Source organism: Giraffa tippelskirchi, chromosome 4 (genome assembly GCF_054371585.1).
Source record: "Giraffa tippelskirchi isolate mGirTip1 chromosome 4, T2T-mGirTip1v1.2.pri, whole genome shotgun sequence".
NCBI classification, from domain to species: Eukaryota; Metazoa; Chordata; class Mammalia; order Artiodactyla; family Giraffidae; genus Giraffa; species Giraffa tippelskirchi.
The window spans coordinates 99,220,212-99,236,300 of record NC_137278.1 but is presented as its reverse complement, the minus strand read 5'-3'; the positions used below and the strand labels follow the sequence as shown (position 1 = coordinate 99,236,300).

The 16,089-nt window shown below is 55.2% G+C and overlaps 1 protein-coding gene across 21 annotated transcripts; it reads right to left on the bottom strand.

Moving 5' to 3' along the window:
• Positions 1–49: 49 nt before the first annotated feature.
• Positions 50–12,970, bottom strand: LOC145503951 (glycerol-3-phosphate acyltransferase 2, mitochondrial). Of its 21 annotated transcripts, none has more exons than XM_081484759.1 (23): positions 12,468–12,970; positions 11,722–11,892; positions 10,343–10,472; positions 10,101–10,214; positions 9,340–9,413; positions 8,833–8,937; positions 8,447–8,575; positions 6,017–6,116; positions 5,487–5,620; positions 5,076–5,175; positions 4,762–4,974; positions 4,342–4,461; positions 4,092–4,174; positions 3,633–3,751; positions 2,712–2,782; positions 2,381–2,639; positions 2,147–2,295; positions 1,908–1,985; positions 1,324–1,455; positions 1,124–1,244; positions 955–1,020; positions 672–727; positions 50–341 (listed from the first exon to the last, which is right to left on the bottom strand). In XM_081484759.1, exons 3-23 carry the CDS (start codon positions 10,403–10,405, stop codon positions 225–227), a joined length of 2,403 nt encoding a protein of 800 aa, XP_081340885.1. In that variant the 5' UTR covers positions 10,406–10,472; positions 11,722–11,892; positions 12,468–12,970; the 3' UTR covers positions 50–224. The 21 variants fall into 21 exon arrangements, 18 of the variants coding, with proteins under 18 accessions (XP_081340885.1, XP_081340878.1, XP_081340884.1 ...); XM_081484752.1 differs by having other exon boundaries at positions 526–727; positions 12,593–12,970; XM_081484758.1 differs by having other exon boundaries at positions 12,593–12,970.
• Between the last annotated feature and the right edge of the window lie 3,119 nt (positions 12,971–16,089).

Sequence of the window (16,089 nt, the reverse complement as noted above, 5' to 3'; positions counted from 1 at the left end):
GGGGAAGGAGAGCAGATACATACACATGATCACACCAAAGAAACAGTGCTGAGCCTGGACAAAGAGGACTCATCCAGTCCTCTAGTTTATTGCACCCAAGGATGCAGAAAGCAAGGCACAGTCAAACTGCAAAGATTTGACAGTCCAGCTAGTAAGTCTTCTGCTCCAGGGCAGGGCTGTGTTCCAGGGCTGAAAAGTCTCGACATGGGCTCCTCCCCACAGTTCTAGCTACAGATGAACTGCCGGATGAACTGTCCCAGCTTCTCCTGGCTACCCCGGCTGGCAAAGGCAGGGGACAGGTGGAGCATGGGGCCTGTGGGGCCGGACATCTGCTGCAGCACCTGGGCCACAGAGAAGGCCTCTGAATGCTCACATGGGCGCTGGGCTCCTCCCCTGGAAAACTGACCCCCCTTAAGCCTTAATGTTTGAGGGCAAATGCTGCCTCTCAAACACCCTGATGCCCCACCTGGGAGCAGGATGAGCCAGTGGTCAGGGAGACAGAAAGGGGCAGGAAGACTATCCTACCTTCCCCAACTACTGTCTGCAGGCCTATTCTTGAAAAACCCTGGGTAAATCCCCGAGTGGGTACAGCCAGCTCCCCTCAGCAGCTCTGTCAGGGTATAGGGGTGGGAGGCAGGGGGCAGGAGGATGAAGAGACTGGCCCCTCTCACCCCCAAGTCTCTGAAGGTCCAGATGGCACTAATGGCAAGATTTGGGTCCGCACACTCTGGATGAAAGAGAAGTGAAGGTTAGAGGTGGGGACAGTGCCCCGGCACAGCTTCTCTCCTCTTTAAAGAAGGAGCAACCCAAGGACAGGACTCAAGCTGGACCCAAAGGCCTCTGTATGCTGCAGCCAGGACTCCTGAACTTGGGCTTTCACTGCCCACTAGGGGCCCCAGCCACCAGCCAACCTCCCCCTGCCTCCCGGGGCCTGGGCTGGCCACTGGGACTCACCGAAGAGCCCTTCCTCCTGGGCTGTGGCCTGTAAGAACTGGAACAGCTGCTCCGTGTAGCCGGACTCTGTGAGGGAAAGGAGTCTGAGACCTGGGCCCACGCAGGCAGAGCTCACCCTGTGCCGAGTGTTCAGCCTCTGCTTAGGGTGGCCACAGTGTGCAGGCCTCACCAGTATCCGGGAGCTGTCCCCGGTGGAGGAAGGCAGCAGCCTGCGCAAAAGCCTTGAGCACTGGGCTGAGCAGGCGGCAGAGGAAGAGAAAGAAGTCGGGGCAGCGGGACGGCTGGCTGAGCTGGAAGGGGACGGGCCAGGGTGAGGGCGGCTCCCACGCCTCCCCACCGCCCCCTCCCCCATGGCTTCTCCCAGCGCACCCTGAAGTACCGGCCCGCGGCCTCCTCGAAGTCATCACTGTCGCTGTCAGTGAAGTCCCCACTCTGTTTCCACAGCAGTTTTGCACTCAGACGCTGCCTCCCTGTGTCACAGGCTGGCTGGGAGCCTGGGGTCTGAGGGCCGGGAGAGCCATGGGACCCTGTCAGGCTGGCCAAGGTTCAGTCTTGAGGCCCCCCAACGGGGTACATGGCCATCCAGACACGGGGAGGTGAAACCAGATGCAGACCTGGGGGGCCTAGGAGGATGCCCCAGGCCATGCCAGATGGTGACAGCTGCTGAGCAGACATGAACACCTACCCTCAAGCGCCACAGCCCCTGGGGACAAGAGATGTGGCGGGCAGGGTATGTAAATGCCCCCAGAGATGCATCTGTCAAGTCCTGTCACGAGAGGTCCGCACAGGTCCAGTGCAGGTGTTGTGACAGATCCCAAGGTGGAGTGTGGTGGAGGCAGGAGCCAGGCGTCTTATTCAGCTGGGGCCGGGGCTGCCCTCCCCCCACCCACACACGGGGCAGAGGGGGAGCCCGGGCCCAGGCAGGGGCTTCTGTCTCCAGCCCCCCTTCCTACCTCCTCAGCCACTAGAAGCCCACACTGGATGAGGCGGTCCAGCACCTCCTGACAGTAGCAGTAGGAAGACTGGCAGGGCTGAGGGGCGAGAGCGGCATCCATGTGACCTCAGGCAAGCTGGGCAGGGACGGCCCAGAGACCCAGACCTACCAGGCCTGCTGCCACAGGGCTCAGGCAGGCAGGGCCCTCCGTCCAGGAGGGGAGGCACAGAACTGAGTGGGCTGTGGAGAAGGTCTGACCTGCAGCAGCAGCAGGTCCTGTGGCAGCAAGTGGAGCAGCAGCAGGATCTGGCAGTACAGCTCCTTCTGGCTCAGCAGCTCAATGCCCTGCAGCTCCCAGGGGCCCTCGGGCGGCACCCTGCCTGCCAGCAGCCCTCGCACAGCACAGGCTGGGGGAGGCGGTGGACGTGAGGAAGTGCGCGCCATGCCCCTCACCCCTACACGATCTACCCACCCCGAGCCCTGGGGACTCACCACCCACGGCCTCACTCAGGAAGGTGGGCAGCAGCTCGGCGCTCAGGCGTGCCAGGGACGTGAGGCCTGGGCCTGGCCGCGGAACCACCAGCAAGTCCCCCTGCTGGACGCGCAGCACGGCCACGTGTGGCCGCAGCAGACTCAGCGTGTGCCCCACCAGGCCCCGCAGCTGCCCTGAGAAGCCCACGTCAAAGCCACGCAGCAGCACCTCCTCTGTCAGCCAGGAGAACTCCCCCAGGAGCTGCGACAGGAGCACGCCCTGGGTGGGCAGAGGGGGACTGAGCCTAGGGCCATGGCTCGTCCCCCAGGCCCTTAGCACCCCAGTCCCTACCTTCTGGTGCTTGAACAGCAGCAGCGTCGCCATGATGGCCGTGCTCATCACCGCGGAGCTCGCCACGCTGGCTGGAGCCAGAGGTCAGGGGCTGCTGATCAGGGGCTGAGGCCCAGCAGCCCTGTCCCTCCACTGGGCAAGTCTTCCCAGCCAAGAACACACCTCCCTGCCAGCAGCCACATACACACTCCCACACAACTCCACCCCTGGGAAGGGCACGGCAGGCCTGGTCCTTGCGTGCCACCCTCCCTGGTGGAGAATTGACATTTATCAAATATATGCTGCAACCCAGGCTGGGAGCTCAGAGGCCCTCCCTGCTCCTGTAGGCCTGTACTGTGCATAGTCGCTCAGTCATGTCTGACTCTTTGCAACCTCATGGACAGGAACCCACCAGGCTCCTCTGCCCATGGGGATTCTCCAGTCAAGAATACTGCAGTGGCTTGCCATTCCCTTCTCCAGGGGATCTTCTCAACCCAGGGATCTAACCCAGGTCTCCCATATTGCAGGAAGATTCTTTACTATCTGAGCCACCAGGAAAGCCCTACTACCCACCAACCCACAGTCTCTGCCACAGCAGAGACACTTGAGAAGATGGTAACAATGCTGTTACGAGCCCCCTCTGTTCCAGGTACCTGTTAAGTCCCCTACATACATTATTCAGTTCAGCCAATGTCACCTCAAAGTGTGAAGTGGGCCAGGCAGCCGCCTCTGTGCACTCAGTGGCTCCACTATGTTCTCCCTGGCTGCCCCCTCCTCAGGGGCAAGGGTAGGGACAGGCTCCACTCTCCATGTGCCCCAAGTGGGCCCGCAGAAGGGGGCAGGTGCAGAAACCCCCCTGGAACAGAGAGCCCTGACCCACTTGCCAACTCGGAGCACACTGCTCAGGAGCCTCCCCCAGAGGCCAGACTGAGGGCCCCTCACCGTTCAGGACGTGCCAGCTCAGCCTCCTGACCAACAGCTGGTCCTCCTCCCTGAGGGCCAGAAGGGGTCCGGTCACGGGGGTCCACTCCTGCTCCTTCTCAGCGTCGGGGACAACGGTACTACGATAGAGGCACAGATCACAGGATGAGGGGACCAAACATCAAGACAATCACAGGGGCACGCAGAGCTTTCTAAATATAAAGGTGAGGGTGTTTCCCATCCCTGCAGGAGGGGGCTTGTGTACCCTTAGTCCTTTCCAGGCCAGTGTGCCATAACCCATACCCAACTTACAGGCAAGGGGGGGCACCTGGATGGTTTGAGATGACAAAGATTAGCTGGTGAGGGAAGGCTGGGGCTGGTGATGTGTCTGTGGTCAGGAGAGGAGGGGGTGCCAGCTCACAAGCCGGGGTCTGAGAGCTGCCTGCCTTGCCCAAAACCCTCATATTCCTCTGCCCTTACCACTGGCCCAGCACGATGGGCTGCAGCAGCTGCTCCAAGGTCTGCCTGCTGCCCCAGCAGCTTCTGGCATTGATGGTGTATTCCTGCCCAGGACAAGGCTCTCAGGTGGTCTGCCCTGGCCCACCTGGAAGCCTACATACAGCCCATCTGAAGTAGGCCAGGCCGTCCTTGCAGTGGCCTGAGGGCCAGGCTGCCAGAAGCCCTAGGACAGATCACAGATACTCCCAGCCTTGCCCAACAGGGCCCACACCTGCAGGGAGAAGGGCTGGGCCAGATGCACACGGACACAGACTTGGCGGCTGCAGCCCCAGTGTCGCAGGCTCCGCAGAACAGCCAGAACACCTGTCCACAGCCCCAGGGGGGCCGAGGCCTGCAGGGAGGAAGAAGGGACTGAGGGAGCTGGCTTGCCTGGGGCACACTTTCTGCTCCACTTCATCTCAGGCTCAAACTGGTACATGACAATGACCTCTCCAAGCTCATTTTCTTGTTTATGAAACAGGAGAAATCCTTCCCTAGCAAGGTCTTTCACAGGATAACGACCATAGGGGTGAAATTCCTTTGCACTCCCCCCTTAACCCCAGCCCCGAGGGGCCTCAGTCACAGGACACAACACTGTGCCTCCTCTCTGGAGATGGTATCCACTTGGGGACCCAGGGCACGAAGGTCTTACGTGGCATGTATCATGGGGTGCCTCTGGAACCAGGTCGTAGGTGACAGTCACTGGCACAAGCAGAGCGTCTGGGACGATGCCTGTCTGGACCGCCTGCACCACCAGGCCCAGCCAGGACTGGCCCAGGGCTGATAGCCGAGGCCCCCGAACCCCAGGGGGCTCCTCCAGGAAGATGAGCAGGGGCTGCCTGCTGGCCAGCAGCTGCTCCATAGTCTGGAAGTGGGTGGAGGGAGGCAGGTGTCAGAACCAGAACAACCAAGGCTGCTGTTCCCTGGCCTGGCCCCATAAACCACCACTGGGAGCACAGCACTCACCGCTTGGACCACAGCCCTTGCAAGAACCCCTTCAGGGCTGTCTGGGGAGAGGTTAGCCTCTGGGGGCAGAAAAAGCCCCCCGAGTTTCTTCAGCAGAGCTCTGTGGGGCACAGGGCAGAGGAGGTAAGCTTCTCAGGAGATGGGACCAAGCAGGAGGCTAGTGAGAGCCTTGGCCCACTCAGAGCCAGCCTGGGTCCTGCCTCAACACCCTGAGGCCAGGCATGGCCCTAGAGCCCACAGTGGACCCACCATCTGAGCCCCACAGGCTGGGCTGCACAATGCTGAGAGCAGAGGGGCCAGGAAGAGACCCTCTGGGGAGCTGATGCTAGCAACACCACCTTCCCTTCCCCCACACCTCTATCCCAGTCTGAGGACCCCGCCGCTGTACATCTAAGGGCACAAGCCTTTTACCTGAGGATGGGGGAACAGGTGCGGGGGTCCCAAGCTACACGGAGCACGCCCACGCCCTGGGAGAGCAGCACGAAGGGCAGCAGGATGCCGTCCAGGACTGACTTGTGAGTGGAGAGGAGGACCAGCGGCGAGCCCTGCTCCAGGCAGAGCCAGAGGGAAGTGCCAGGCCACACCCCTGCCCTGAAGGTGCAGGCAGCCAACACCCAGTGCCTCCAGACCCAGGGCAGGCCCAGAGGGAGCAGGGGTTCAGCTGAGCAGGCTTTTGGGAGCACATTTCCCAAAAGCGGAGGAGCTCTGTCAACAACTTTTAAGGTAATGCACTGACGTAATGGTTGTTAGGACATGATGAAAAGCCGTTAGAGGAAGCCTCTCGGGAGCAGGACCATGAGACACGAAGACAAGGTCGTTGCAGAGCAGCGCATTTTTCCCACCTGGCTGACAGGGCTGGTCCCGAGCTCAGGCTTGGCCTAGCCTCTGCTCCTGTCCCCACCATCCCACCCCATCCCCATCCCAGTGAGGGCGGGTCTTACTGCCTGGGCGGCCTTGTGGACCATCTTCATCTGGCCCCTGTACAGCTGCACGTTCAGGAAGAGGCAGTTCAGGAACCGCAGCAGTGCCCAGCTGAACAGCCTGGAGAGCAATGCCCAGTCTGAGGTATGGGCCGCCCAGAATTCCTCTAAAGCAGGCACTACTACTGTCCTCATTTTACAGAAGAGGAAAGTGAGGTTCAGCGTGGTTGTCGAAGCTGCTGGGTAGGAAAGAAAGCTAAGAAGCAGGGGTGCTGGGACTGGAAGATGGGCCTGACAGCAGAACCCACACCTGCAAGGTGCTGATACTCCCCTAGGAAGACGTCATGGGCCAGCTGCCTCAGAGCACGTCTGTGCCTCCATTCATCCCAAAGGTGATCAGAGAACCAAGACTCTCTCTAGGCATAACCAGCCTTGTCTTTGCAAACTGCTGGGGAAAGTGAACTAAAAGGGAGGGGTTAGTGATATAAGAAGGAAAGGGGAAAATGAAGGAGCAAAATCTCTGGGGAGGGGATGTCCAGAAGCCTGATGAGGACCGGCCTTAAACGAGGACAGAAGCATAGATGCAGGTAAAGTGGAGATATGGAGGGCACGTGGCATGTCCTCATCAGATGGCTTCTATTTCTCCATGAACCATGATCAGTACACAGTGCATGAGTCAGAGAAGCAGCAGTCTAGATCAGAGCCTTGGAGAGCGCTGCGTGCTCCTCCAAGAATCACACTTATAAAGGAAGCAGGCCTACCCACTGTGCGTCTCTCCAGTGACATTCGGCTGCTTAGATGCAGAGAAGGCAGGTAGCTGCGTTCAAACACAATTGGGTTTTGCCCAGTGACTCCCTCCCAAGGATACTTTTGTCACCAGGGGCCCTGGAATCTAAGCTAGGCCTGGTGGGCAGGAAAGAAAGGTGGGCTGATGGCAGGTGTATGGTGCTCAGGTCAAGGGACTGGAAGTCTTGACAAAGCCAAAGAATGGTCACATGGAAGGCTGGTCATAGGTCACCAACAACCTCTACTTCCTGTTCCTGTTCAGCTGACCTTTCAGCACTTTGAAGACAGCTGAGCCTCACATGCGCTGCCCTGTACCCTTTCCCTCAGTGACTCACTCCTCCCTGGCTTTAAGTATCATCATGTGCTAAATATCTGCAAATATATATTCCTGGTCTCAACCTGTTTTTTGAGCTCCAGATTCATATATTAATATATAAGCAGCTGCCTCGGTGTCTCCACCAGTATGTCAGGTATCAGAAAACTTTTATGTCCAAAACACCTTTTGTGGGCCAAACTCACTCCTCCCCAAGCCTGCCTCCTCTACTCCAATCACACTACCAGGTGCTCAGCCAGACACCCAGCTCACCTGCAACTGCCCCCTTTCCCTCCACTGGTCCCATTCCAACCCTCCTGTACACCAGTAAGTCCTGTTAATTTCACTTTGGTTTCTCAATCCATTTTCCCAAGTTCTACTGCCATCTCCATCCCCCATCATCTCACCTGGACTAACAAACCAGCCTCCCGAGAGGACCTGTTCTCTATTCTTGACCTCAATTAATCTTGTTATCATTCTGTCTAAAATCTTTCCATTGGTTTTCATTGCACTTAGAAATCAAATCCAAATTTCTTGTATACCGCTCTGCATATCTGCTCCCTTCTACTTCTCAATTTTGTTTCCAACAACTCACTCCCTCACTTGCCAGCTTCCAACCACATCAGCTTCTTGAGCAAACCTGGCCTTTTCCTGCAGCCACAGCTCATGCTGTTCCCTCTGGTAGAACTGCTCCCTGACAGCCTCACTTCCCCAAGGCTGGCTCAATTCCCCCTTTTGTCCCCGGCTTACAGGTCTCTTCCCCGCCTTCAAGTATTTTCAATCCTAGCCCTTGTTCTGTCCTTCTTGCAAGCATGTGCACATCTCCACTTCCCCAGAAGCTTGCTCTGCATCTAAGAGGAGCTCCAACCTGTGCAGGACACATGTGGGAGGAAGCAGGTGGTGACAGTGGCATGTATCTGTGAGTGAGTGTGCAGGCCTACAAGATGGGGAACCACCCATCTCCTCTCTCCACAGGCTTCTGACCTGGGGAAAGGTGGAAGGATAGAGGAGGTACTGAAGCCCAGGTCACAACCAGGGGTTCCTGAGATGATCCCCCTAAGCCCCCACCCTCTTAAGACAGATATACAACACCAGGCCAGCAGTGGGGAAAATCTGGACTGGAATCTGGGAGCTGGCTCAGATCAAAGCCCCTCCGCCTTACCCAAGTGGTCCCCTGAAGGAGCCAGCTGTTTTCAAAAGTCTTAATGTCCAGATCAGCACTCCCTCAGGCTGTCTGGTAAATATACCATCCAGCTCCCCCAGGAAGGGAGTCTAGTCTTTCCCCAAGCCCAGCCAATGCTCTCTCTCCAAGGGCAGAGGCCCCAGCCCGGGGTGCCCTTCAGCAGAGTTACCTGAGCAGGAAGGGCCAGGGCGGGGCCTGGATGTGGCCCAAGATGCGCTGCACCTCTTTCTTCACGTGGCTGGGTACCTGGCCTTCCCCAGCGCCTCCTGGGACCCTCCCTGAGATGACATTCTGCACCCTGTGGTGGGCGGGGGAGGGAGGTGGTGGTTGTGGTGTAAGGCTGAAGCAGGCCTAAGGTCACTTCCCTCAGACCCATAGTCCCCAGGGCACAGCCTCCAGTCTTCACCTTCCATCTTTAAAAAAGGGTCCCTGACCAAGCTAACACTCTAGAAACCAATCCTTTCAATCAGCCCTGCCTAGAGCCTTTGTCACCCCTTTGTCACCCCTTTAAGGATCCCAGGAGTACCAACCAGATCCCAGTCCCTGCCTTCTCACCCAGTGCTTTCCACGATCTTCTGTGAGGCATCCTGGCAGGGTGGTATGTGCTGTTCCAGTGACCACAAGAAATAGCAGAGCCTCCGAACCAGCCAGCCCCGAAACCTGGGTACAGCCCCCAGAGCAGGGGGTAGGTGTCTCAGAGGGCCTCCCAACTAGGGCCCACAGAGGGTATTCCATCAGGAAGGGATCACATCCTAGTCCCGTGGACTGGGAACACCTGAGCTTGGCTTATCATGGAGCAGGAAGAGGAAGAACCTGCCCACCCGTGGCCCATTCCTATCCCCTCTCCCCAGGGAACAGGGTACAGATTCAGGGTTTGAAAGCTCACAAAAGGAGCTGCAGGAAAACTCCAAGCCTGACTGTCCCCACCCGTGGGTTTGGAGCAGAGGGCAGGGTCCATTCTTGTTCCATCAAAAGAAGAAAGTGATACCACAAAGCAGGGCCCCAGTAGCCCTGTATCCAAGGGCCCTGCCCACCACCCTGCCCACCCCCAGCTCTGACTACCTGGTGTTTTCCTCCTTCACCAGGATCACGTTGCAGAAGCCGAGGTCCATTATGCTTCTGTGGAAGAGGGACTCCTGCCGGAAAGGGACAGAGAGCATGTCCCTGGGGGGCCTTTGCAAACTGGCAAAGGAAAGCTCCTGCTCTGTCTTCTGTAGTCTTTCCCTGATGGACTATACAGTCTACCAAGAGATGGATTATAGCACTGCAGTTCCCAAAAGATATCTGACCTTAGATCCTGAAGTTCACTTAGGAAAGAGGGCTCCATGGTCAAAAGAAAAGGGCTGCATCCTCTACAGAATCATCCTCTTGGAGAGTAGCATACTAGTCTCTGAGATGTTCTCTCTCCAACAGCAGGGAACATGTAGCCTGGATCTCCACAAGAACCCTGAGTCCCATCAGCACCAGCACACAGCACGGACGTACAGAGGCCCCCAAGCACGTGCCGAGTGCTCGCTGACTCTGAGTGGACAGTGTCTCCAGGCTCTCCACTCTGAGTGCAGGCATGCTCAGACCCCAGCCCTCTAGCCTCTCAGATCTCTCTGTACCTCCCCACCCAACTCTCCCAGGCCTGGGAGCCAGAAGCCAGGAGCCAGGCCCAAACCAACAACCAACAAACACTAGTGCACCCATTCCCCTGAAAGACAACGGGCGCGGGGGAGGGCTGGGCTTGGAAGACATAAAGGAAGCTGCTTTCCAGGGCTGCGGCAGCTGTGGCTCCCACCCAGCTTCCCAAGGTAGGGCCTGGCTTGACCATCACTCACCCAGCTCTTAGGAGTACAGGTCTGGCAGCAGCGACCCACAAAGGGGCGGTATTTCCCCAAGAATGGGGTGACAGCCTCCAGCTTCATCCCAAAGCCTGAGGACCACAGGCTGGTCTGGAAAAGGGCCACAGGGAGAGATGAGAGGACTCAAAGTTCTTGACAGAGGGAAGTGGGCTCCAGGAGTGAGGGGCACAGGACGGGAGGCAGGAGGGTAGAGGGTGTTCTGGGAATGGGAACGCTACCTCCTGACCATTCTGGCTGCTTCTCTGCTGGGTTTGGAGTCTGGCTTCCACCATGGTGTTCATGGGGGTCTACAGCATCTGGGAACCACCAACCTCTGCGCCCCTTCTCTTTCTCCAGAAGAACCTGACTCTGGGAAGAGGAAACAGGATGGAGGAGGTACTGAAATCTGGGCCAAAACCAGAGGTTACTGGAGTGACCCCCACGCCCTCACCCCAAAACAGACAGACAAAATGCAAGCCAGCAGTCGTTTGATCCAGGGCTGAAATCTGGGGGCTGGCTCAGATCAAAGCCTTTCCCCTCAATACCCAACCGATCCCACCAAGGAGCCAACTATCCTCAAAAGATCTCAGTGTCCAGATCAGGGCTCCCTCAGGCTAACACCAAGAAGATGGGTTGTCTCATTATCAATATCCACTCTGCCATCTCACAGCACAGATGGGGCTATATTAGAGACTCTGACACTTTCTGTGCACAGGAAGGAACAAGGCTGGGCTGGCAGGAAGGAGGCATGAAACTGCCAAATAGGAACAGGACCACTGTCCCGAGGCCACCAAGTCCTGCTCAGCTGCTCTTCCCGCTTAGCTCCAGAAGACAGCCCTTTTCCACTCAATCATTACAAGAATGAGGGCCTAGGGTACTGGACGGGTGACCGTTCTCTGGGTCAGAACTCAAAGAAATGCCACACAGACCTGTCCCCAAAGAATGGTCTTCTGGTTGGGGATAAGACAGACTTTTCCACAACTGGTATCCTCTTACATAGCGCTGTCTACAGAAGAACCCACTTGGTATCGTCTCAGCCTCCTCCTTTCTACCAAAATATAACATCTATCTTCCATAAGACAGCACTGAACCCCCTCCTAGTCCAGAAACTGGGCCCTAAAAACTCTTCTCCCCTGATCTCTCTCCATGTCCCCGATGGATAGGCTGATCCAATTATTGCTATCATCTCTACCCTCACTACACAGTTCCTACTCCTACCTGGGAGTGCCTTCTTCCTTCCCCATCACCTCCTCAAATTCTAAGTCCACGGCTCTAAGTCCGTGATGCTTCTGCATCACCTTCTAGGTTTTTCCTCCCTTTCTTGGTTCCCCCAGCCCAAGCCTGCCAAGCAAGAAGCCTCCTCCAGGGTTAGCCCACATCATCTGAAAGTATCCTGAGGGCAAGAGCTACAATGCACTCATTTTTGTGTGTCCAGCCTTCTGCCCTGCCCAGAGGAGGGACCCAGGAGATGCTAGTTAACTGACTGTAACTTCCTCTCCCAGAATTCCTCTGCATCTCTCCTTTTCTCCTCAGTTAGCCGTTTAGAACCATGAGACCAAGTGGTACCAGGATCACAATTCCCCAGTGAACAGGTCTGGTAGACTCATCCGAAACGTACCTCCTCCTTTGAAAATGTTCTCCCAGCCCAATTCACTGACACTTGGCACAAGAAGTCCCCAAGACCAGGCTCCAGTCTGAGGAGTCCTGCCTGCTTGGCAAGAAGGGTGTCTGCTCCCCAGCTTCAGAACACCCCTACTCTCCAACCTAACTCCACTAGATCTGGGTAATGCTACAGGAACAGAATAAGGGTGAGAGGAAGGGAAGGATATGTTGAGACAAGGCAAGGGGTAACTCCCAGTCACCAACCAAGTCAGCTACTCAGCTCACACAATCCAGGAGATAGATCTTTCTAGCACCCCAGCCCCCTAAATGGGGACTTCTCTGTCAGCCTGCAACTCCTGCCTGGATGCCCCTCCCCGCAGGACACCGACAGCAGAGGCAGCAAACTGGCCACCAGAGGGCCAAATGCAGTTCACAGATGTACTTTCTTTGGCCCTGCAATCTTCTACAACTTGAGGGATTAACCTCAACATTTAAAACTAGAGAGCCTGTCAATCATAAATCAAATAAGAGTAAATATTTTTAAAAAGCCAGAGAGCTTGTTACTTTAAAACAACAAAACAAAGAAAAAAAAAACCCGCATCTCCAGCGGCTGTTGTTAAAAAAAACCCTCACAAACCAGTGACCTGGCGTCTCTGGCACGCACCCCACAGGGCCTCGGCTGGCCAGAGCCCAGCACCACTGTCCCCATGTCCCTTTGCCCGACCGCACGCGCCCTCCCGTACACCGCCACATCAGTCACACCTAATGCCCGGCCCCTGTGCGCATCTGAGTTCGCGTCCTGATCAAAAGATCGCATCCAAACCCGTTCCCCTGTCTGGTATGCCTGTTCCCTACAAAGAACCACAGGCTGAACATGACCTCTTCACCTTGCAGCCCACACCTGGAGTTAGGGGAGAGGGGACTCAACTCAGCCCCTCACAGACCCACAGCGAGCGATCCCCGAGCTGCCCTAAGACGGAAGGAAGGGCTCCTGCCACACTGGCTCCTGCGTCCAGGGTGACGAGAAGCCGGGGACCACACTTAGCTAGGCTCTCTGAGGGGCTGCCCTTCAGGCCAAGGACCCCACAGTGGGCCTACAGGGCTGGCCCTCCGTCCAACCTTCACCAATCCCCAGAAAGGCCCTCCGGGTTGCTGCCCAAAGCGGGAAGGCCCCTGAGCGGCCCCGAGCCTGGCCCGACCCAGCCCAGCCCAGGAGCAACTCCCACGCATCCTACCTCACACCCGGCGCCAACTCCCGCTAAAGCAGCAGCCGGAAGTGCACAGCCTCTGCGCGCCGTCTGAAAGGCATCTCTGAGAGCCAATTGGAAAGCGTGCAGGGCCCGAAGCCCCGCCCCTGGCGCCCTGCCGTGACGCACGCTGCGTGGCCTCGCGGGGCCCTGAGTGTGAGTGGGCGGGGCTGCCTCTGTGGATGGGGGTATGGGGTCTTCAGGCTGTGGAGTGTTAGTCTGGTCATGTGCTGCTCACTTTTCCAGGCGGGCCCCGCAGGTGCATGAGATGTCCGTGAGACCCAGGGTACTTGAAGAATGGGGATGCGTGGGCTGCCAGGTTCTAATGAAAGAGGTTTCCAGGGTTCGTGAGTGCGTGGTCAGTCGTGTCCGACTCTTTGAGAGCCCATGGACTGAGAGTCCTCTGTCCATGGGATTATCCCAGCAAGAATACTGGAGCGGATTACCTTTTCCTACGCCAAGGGATCTTCCCAACCCAGGGATCGAACCCGCGTTTCCTGCCGCTCCAGCATTGACAGGCAGGTTATTACCGAGCCACCTGGGAAGCCCTTCCCGGGGTACGCATTCTGCCAAATTGACGTGAAGGCTCTAGCAAAATCCCAAATTAGGGACACTTGGAAAAGAAATCCCCAGAAGCCAGATTTGGATCATGAAAAACAAGTCAGGCCTTATCGGTGTCCTTTCCTTTGTTGATTAGAATGCTAGACCACAATTAGGAATATACTGCAGTCACCAGGTGCCTGAGTTTCAGCTAGCCCTGTGACTAGTGTGCTTATTGGTGTGGTAAATATCTAGATATTGGTAAATATACGACTCCTGTCTCCACCCTAACATCCCTTTGTTCTGGGAACACCATCTGTCTATGCGGTTGAATTTTGCAGTTGTTGGTAGGCCCCCACCATTCCTTCTTAGGGAGATTTAATGCTCAGAAGTAGCCCAAAACAGACACTTCACACCCAAAAGTTGCATGGGTTATGATGGTAGAGACCAGGTCTGTCATCTAGCAGAGTTTCTCTCCTCAGTCATGTTGCTTCTTCGGAAGAAGTGGTTTTTGTTCATGTTGTTTTCTTCAATTTGGACATTTTAAAAGAAGCATACTTCTCAGGCCTGGATTTTAGCTGGGATACTGAGAATTCAGTGTACTCATCAAGGAGTGCACAGAAAACATGGGACTCCCATGCCAAGAGACCTGTGGGCCAGCTGCTGTGCAGACTAACTGGCTGACTGGGACCTTGGGAGAAACAGAGAAACTCCCTGGGTCTTGGCCGCACCCAACCTGAACTGAACTTCGGGAGCTCCACTCCAGGCTCAGGCCAGACAGCATCACGCAGAACATCCTGATGCATGTAACTGAGTCTCTGGACCCAGAGGGATGAAGACCCTCCCTGTGGTTGGGGGCTAGTGTTCCCTGAATTAGATGGGCTTTCCTGCTGCACGTCATCTGGAAAAGAGGACTTGGGCTGGCATTCATCTGGGTAGAAGGGCTCTCGCTCCTCTCTGTAGGGATCACCAGGTGTGTCCTCTCTGTTGTCACACTTGGCTAGCAATGGAGGGATGATGCTGAGAAACATTCCAGGCCCACTCTTCATCTCCCCTTGGAGATTTCCTCCCTAGCATTTATTTATCAAAGTACTGAGTGCCTGCTCATTGCTGGGTGAGCACAAAGTCAAGGTGAAGACACCCCCTCAAGTAGTCAGCTCATGCTCTTGGGAGGGGTGGCCCAATATACGACTGTGTCAGTTCTCCCTAAATTAATTTCTAACTCCACTATAATCACAATGAAAATTCCAACTGTGTAAACTTGCTCTGAAATCTGTGAGGTGAGATTACAGGTCTCTAGATGTGTAAATAAAACAAGGGTGGGCAGGAAACTGCCTCACACAGATATTCAGACATATGACAGTGACGTTGTTTTAAAAACAAACGACAAACCAATATGGCGTCAGTGAAAGAAGGGACAACTCACTGGAACACCATGGAGAGCTCAGAGTTGGATCCCTGGTTATAGGGGAGCTTTGTATGTGATAAGAGGTGCATCACAAGCCAATGGAGAAAGAGTTGTTCTTATTGGGCAAACTCTGACTCACTTTACCGAGAAAAATGATGTTATCCCGTACAAGATGGTGGATTAAAGAATCAATGTGAACAGACAAATTATAGCATTGAGAGAAAATACATGAAGGGAACATCTTTGAGACCCAGAGGGAAGAAAGGATTTCTTAGACAAAATTGCAAAGCACAATCCATAAAGAAAAATAAAGGGAGGAATTTATTGTGTCACAATTAAAAATATCTGTTCCAAATTATACATTATAAAATGAGAGAAGATACATGCAAAGTCTAAAACAACAACAAATCCTTTGTCCATTTATTTTTCCTGTTAATTTGCAGGAGGCTCAATGTTCAAGGAACTCCTGCAAATTAACAAGAAAAATAAATGAACAAAGGATTTGTTGTTGTTTCTTTCAGTCTTTAAGTGGAGTCCTACTCTTTTGGACCCCCTGGACTGTATAGCCCACGGGGCTCCTCTGTCCATGGGATTTTCCAAGCAAGAATACTGGAGTGGGTTGCCGTACCCTTCTCCAGGGGATTTTTCTGACCTAGGGATCAAACCTGGGCTTCCTGCATTACAGGCAGATTCTTTATCATCTGAGCCATGAGAGAAGGTTCTTCCTTGATGGCCCAGTGGTTAAGAATTTGCCTACTAATACAGGGGACATGTGTTTGATCCCTGATTCAGGAACTAAGATCCCATATGCCAAGGAGCAGGTAAGCCCATGTGCCACAACTAATAAGCCCAAGTACCACAACTACTGAAGCCCACACACCCTAGAGCCTGTGCTCTGCAACAAGAGAAGCCACCGCAATGAGAAGCTCGGGCACCACAACAAAGAGTAGCCCCTGCTCACAACAGCTTGAGAAAGCCTGCACGCAGCAACAAAGACCAGTGCAACCATAAATTAATTAATTAAATTTTAAAAATAAAGAGTACCTCTGTATAAAAAAAAAGATCCTGCAGGCCTTGACTAAGAGCTGATGCAGCCAAATAAATAAGTATTTAAAAAAATATATATCCCACACCATACCTATGTGGTAGGCAGAATTCTAAGATGAGCCCCAGTGCCCAAGCCCTTTTA

Coding starts and splice junctions, on each gene's coding strand:
- LOC145503951 (XM_081484752.1), bottom strand. CDS start 10,405: ATGAACACCATGGTGGAAGCCAGACTCCAAACCCAGCAGAGAAGCAGC. Junction 1,021..1,123: donor GGGACAGCTCCCGGATACTG/GTGAGGCCTGCA, acceptor TTTCCCTCACAG/AGTCCGGCTACACGGAGCAG. Junction 728..954: donor CCAGGAGGAAGGGCTCTTCG/GTGAGTCCCAGT, acceptor TCTTTCATCCAG/AGTGTGCGGACCCAAATCTT.